Below are 6,000 nucleotides of genomic sequence, written 5' to 3' on the forward strand. Positions count from 1 at the left end.
AGCTAGGATTGCAAACGTGAGCCACCAATGCCTGGCCCATCTTCCTAATTATCCATCGTTTACATATGTCTTCTCCTTGTGTACCAGTGCCTGAAAAAGCCTTTATTCTGTTAATATCTGACTCTAAACTTATGATACATGATGGAAAGTTTTCCAGATTTTCTTTTTTCTTTTTTTCTAATTGTGAAAATACTATACAGAGGGGTTACAATTACATGAGCAAGGCAATGAGTACATTTCCTATCAAGCTTTGTTGCCTCCTCCTTTGTTTCACCTTCCCATCCCGTCCCATCTCCTGCCCCCTCCCTGCACCAGAGTTGTAAAGTTTTTTTTCCCGACATAACGTCTTGTACATCTCATTGTTGCAATGGGTCCACCTGTATCCCTATTTAAACAATTTGTTTTTTTCCTTCCCCTCCACAAATTATACCAACAGTGAAAACACGGGTTATACAGTGAGGGAGGGACATAAAAAGCAACAAAAATCATCTTATAAATATGTTAGAAACAATAGCAAGAAAGAAAAACCATTTGAGTCCTTATTTTGGGGTTCATTTCTCCTAACATCCAAATGATCACAAACAAGACCATACTAAAGCTACCAGCACAACTATGTTTATTGCAGCATTATTTACAATAGCTAAGATGTGGAACCAACCCAGATGCTCCTCAGTAGATAAATGGATCAAGAAAATGTGGTATATATACACAATGGAATTCTATGCCTCCATCAGAAAGAATGGCATTGCCCCATTTGTTAGGAAATGGAAAGACTTGCAAAAATATTAAGTGAAGTAAGGCAGACCCAAAGAAACATAGGTCCCATGGTTTCCCTTATTTCAATAACTAGATTTTCAACAGCAACCTACTCTTGCTCAATGTTGAGTTTTTGAGGATATGTTGAAATTCTCTGTAATTTATTGGTCCATGGAAAAGCTATCAGGCTGGCTAAAGACCTTAGGATATCTTTTCACAGAACAGATTTTTGGTTAAGATTATTGCCTGATCATGAGACTTTTAGAGAAATCAAGAAATTGATGCAGATTCTCAGGCTATATTCTCCTCTCCTTTATTTCTGTTTTACTTGAGGAAACAGCATCAACTTAGAAGCCCATATCCATGCTCCCCAAATTAGTAAATATTAACATAGTATTCTAGGGGGAGATTATTTTTTCCTTACAATAACAAAGGGAGTCAGGAAAAATGGAGTTTTGTTGTATATATATATATATATAAGTATGTAGATTATTTGTAAAAATGCCTGGGATAGTATAATGAAGGAATGTTAAAAATTAGAAAAACAACCAGCTCATGCCTATAATCCTAGCTACTCAGGAAATCAGAGGATTATGGTTCAAAACCAGCCTAGGCAGAAAAGACTGTGAGATTCTGATCTCTAATGAACTACTCTATCACCCACTGCCCCCCTTAAAAAAAGCCAGAAGTGGAGCTGTGGCTCAAGTGGTAAGCCACCAGCTTTGAGTGATAAAGCTCAAAGACAGGGCACAGGCTATGAGTTCAAGCTCCACAACTGGCATACATGCATGCACATGTACACACACACACACACACACACACACACACACACACACACACAGATAGAGAAAAAGGCCTGAATTTATATAATCAGTTATTCTCTTCTTCATTTGGTAGAGTCAAGCAGTATCATTTAACTGCTTTCCATACATTTCTTAAAAATCAGCTGACACATTACACATTTTATCAATGTCTATGCATATATTTGTGAATGTGTTATGTATTCACTCTGTAATACAATATCCCTCAGTGAGAGAAATGGTTATGTCAGACATTTTGGAATAAAGTCAAGTAGCTAGGCCAAAATAATCAGTCAAAAATTAAGACTAGCATGTAGAAGTAGTATGGAGTTTCCTCAAAAGACTCCACATAAATCTTCCCTATGACCCAGCAATCCCACTTTTGGGCATTTACCCAAATGATCATAAACAAGACCATACAAAAGCTACCAGCATAGCTATGTTTATTGCAGCATTATTTACTATAGCTAAGATATGGAACCAACCCAGATGCCCCTCAGTAGGTGAATGGATCAAGAAAATGTGATATATATATATATATATATATATATATACACACACACACATATATATATGTATATATATTATATATGAATTCTATGCCTCCATCGGGAAGAATGACATTGCCCCATTTGTTAGGAAATGGAAAAACTTGGAGAAAATTATACTAAGTGAAGTAAGCCAGACCCAAAGAAACATAGGTCCCATGGTTTCCCTTATTTGCAATAACTAGTGTATGTTTGGGACAAGTAGAATAATTTAAAAGCTATATGCATATAACCAGATAAGATGAAGTTAAGTGAAATGAACCCCAAGATAGGGACACAAGTGTTTTTTCTTTCTTGCTATTGTTTCTTATGTATTTATAACATACTATGTGATTTTTTTTTGTTGCTTTGTATGTCTCTCCCCCACAGTATAACCCCTGTTTTCACTGTATTTGATGTTGGCATAATTTGGGGAGGGGAAGGGAAAAAACAAAATGTTTAAATAGGAATACAGGTTGACCTATTGCAACAATGAGATGTACAAGACACTATGATGAAAAATGAATTTTACAATTTAGGCAGGGAGGGGGAGTGTAGTTGTGGAGGTGGGAGGGAAGGGATAGTAGGGGAAAAACAAAGGAGGAGGCAACAATGCTTGATAAGAAATGTACTCATTACATTGCTCATGTACAGTATTTCACAATAAAAATTTATTAAAAGGGAAAAAATAAAATATGGTCTAGTGTAAAGTGTAAATAGTTTAAAAATACAACCAAGAGAGCCGGGTGCTGGTGGCTCACACCTGTAATCCTAGCTACTCAGGAGGCTAAGATCTGAGGATCGCGGTTCAAAGCCAGCCCGGGCAGGAGAGACCGTCAGACTCCTATCTCCAATAAAACCACCAGAAAACCGAAAGTGGTGCTGTAGCTCAAGTGGTAGAGCGCTCGCCTTGAGCTGAAGAGCTGAGGGACAGTGCCCAGGCCCAGAGTTCAAGCCCCATGACCAACAAAAAAAAATACAACCAAGAGAATAAAATAATTTAGTAAACTTACTTGAGGACATAAAATTTCATTGAAATTCTGAATAAAACCTCTAGTGAGGGTTTCCCTTTCTTTAGAGAAAGGGAAATATAAAATCCTTATATGTCTGATGATATGGAGAAGTTTCTATTTTTTTTCATTTTCTTAGCATTATCTAACACAAATGTGGCACCCTATGTAATTTTTTCTTAAAGTTAAATCTTTAATATTCATATTTATTATCTCCACTATTTCTATTAGCATAGATTAGGTGTAAAGGTGGCTTCATTTTGATACCTCCTATCTGCATCCAATGTACTTGATCGGACTCACCTCTTCCCTTCCCCTTCTCCTGTTCTTCTTCCTTTAACTTAAACCAATCAAAACATTCTTCATTAAATGATTACTCATGGATATAAGGTCTTCATTGTTTTGACAATAATTTCTAGCTTATTTTTATAAATTAATATTTTATTATTTCTGTTACTTTTAAGCTAATTAAAATTTTTGTATAATGCAGATTTACTCCATTGTTTTATTTATTTAATTATTTTATTTCTTTTTTCTACTTTCTTTGAGTTTATTGATTAATAAGGGGTTATAGTTCATAAGACAATTTAGGAAATAAATACACCTCCTCTTTGCCCAACCTCCCAGAAAAAAACCCAAACCAAAAACAAACACCACCACTCTCACCACTGCCAGCAACAATGACAACAACAAAAACTCACTGTGTTTCCATTTCTGTCTAGGATAGTTTTGAAATCTTACAGGTCTCAGCCTCCTAAGTAGCTAGGATTACAGGTGTAAGCCACTAGTTCTAGACTACTGTTCATTTATTGTAAGCACATTTTTTTACTTTACTTTCATAGGTTTTTTTATGTTTATGTTGCTAAATCTAGGTCAGATTTATTTTACTGCTACTATTATTTATATTATTTTATTTATTATATTACATATTCTGTATATTATTATATTATTTGTTTATATTATTTATATTTATTGTATTATTTAGGTTATATTTATATTATTGTATTATTTATTTTTATTATATTATAAGCATATGGGAGAAAACCATGGCATTGATCACTGAGCTATAGAAAGGGATAGATATAAAGTAATAAAGATACAGAAAAACTGGGAGAAGAGAGGGAAGGGCCTAGAAATATCAGGCAAACAACAACAATAAAATTGGCAAAAAGAAAAAAAGAAAATGAAGATGCAGAAAACAAAATAATTCAATGTATATCCTACAAAATTAGGAAGAATGAGAGATGGGGTGGTTGGGTTGGGAGTGATGAGTGAAAGTGTTTTTCAAAGGGTTCACACTGAGCAAGATGCGTTGTATTTATAAATTGCATTGTTAAATGGCAACTCCTTTGTACAACTACTTAAAGATAGTAAGCTTGTAATATTTTAAAAGATTAGAAAATTGGGCAAAATTAACTTAAAAGCATAGACACTAATCAAGATGTGTTGCACTCTTAAGCAGACATGTTGAATTGGAAGCCCTTTGTACAAATATATAATAAGACAATACCATAGTAGAAATAAAAGCACAATAGGTATATGTTTTTCTACCATGAGAGACCTTTGTTCATCCATTTTCCATCCCATCACCTGTGTTTCCTCCACCCCCAATCAGTCTCCTAAACAATATGGAAGCAATAAACCGAACAGGTGTAGCAGAATTCCGCCTCCTGGGTCTCACGGAAGATGGAGAGCTTCAGCCCATCCTCTATGGAGTGTTCCTGTCCATCTATCTTGTCACCGTGATGGGGAATCTGCTCATCATCTTGGCCATCAATGCAGACCCTCACCTCCACACCCCTATGTACTCCTTCCTGTCCAAACTGTCCCTGGCTGACATCAGCATCAGCTCAAGCACGGTCCCCAAGATGCTGGCGAACATCCATACACAGGACCAAAGCATCACATATACAGGCTGCTTGGCACAGGCCTGCTTCGTCTTGCTTTTTGCTGGCCTGGAAAACTGTCTCTTGGCAGCCATGGCCTATGACCGTTACGTGGCCATCTGCCATCCCTTGAGTTACACGGTCATCATGAACCCTCGTCTTTGTGGCCTGCTGACTCTCTTGTCTCTGCTCAGTAGTAGTGTAAATGCCCTACTCCTTAGTTTGATGGCGTTGCGTCTGTCCTTCTGCAAAGACCTGGGGATCCCCCACTTCTTCTGTGAACTCGCTCTGGTCATCAAGCTGGCCTGTTCAGACACCTTTATACACAATGTACTGATATACCTGGCAGCTTTAGTGTTTGGTGGCATTCCTTTCTCTGGAATCCTATTCTCTTACATTCAGATAATCTCTTCTGTGTTGATCAAGCCATCCATGCAAGGCAGGTACAAAGCCTTTTCCACATGTGGGTCTCACTTAGTCATGGTCTCCTTGTTCTATGGGACAGGTTTGGGGGTGTACATCAGTTCTGCAGTGACCAACCCTCCCAGGAAGACTGCCATGGCCTCTGTGATGTACTCAGTGGTCACGCCCATGCTGAACCCCTTCATTTACAGCCTGAGGAACAGGGACATGAAAGAGGCCTTGAGGAAGCTCATCAGGAGGACAGCTTCCCTACTCTAAGGCATCGCTGACTTTGTACTTAGGGTTTCTGCAATAAGCCGCAGCAGAAAGATTCCTCGTGAGCCAGAATTACTGACCCCTTTCTTATATGAAGAACAGATGATGTCAAAGTTAAATATATTGCATCATATATTTCTTTCTTTTCTGGCTAGAATATTGATGTTTCCACCACTCTGACTATGATATCTTGGTGCAGGTCATAAAATGAGAGGTTACTCTGTAGGCTCTAGTTTGAATGATGCATATATATATACATATGTATCTGCATACATATACACACATGTATAACTAGAGATATAGATATATTTGTTGACAATAACAATTATGCATTCTTTTTTTT

General features: G+C 37.1%; 1 protein-coding gene across 1 annotated transcript; it reads left to right on the top strand.

The window, feature by feature from the left end:
- The first annotated feature begins 4,721 nt into the window (after positions 1-4,721).
- Positions 4,722-5,660, top strand: LOC106001358 (olfactory receptor 7G2-like). Its single transcript, XM_013036467.1, has one exon. The coding sequence runs from the start codon at positions 4,722-4,724 to the stop codon at positions 5,658-5,660; it is 939 nt and encodes a 312-aa protein (XP_012891921.1).
- Positions 5,661-6,000: the final 340 nt, after the last annotated feature.

This window comes from Dipodomys ordii, unplaced genomic scaffold (assembly GCF_000151885.1).
Source record: "Dipodomys ordii isolate 6190 unplaced genomic scaffold, Dord_2.0 Scaffold288, whole genome shotgun sequence".
NCBI classification, from domain to species: domain Eukaryota; kingdom Metazoa; phylum Chordata; class Mammalia; order Rodentia; family Heteromyidae; genus Dipodomys; species Dipodomys ordii.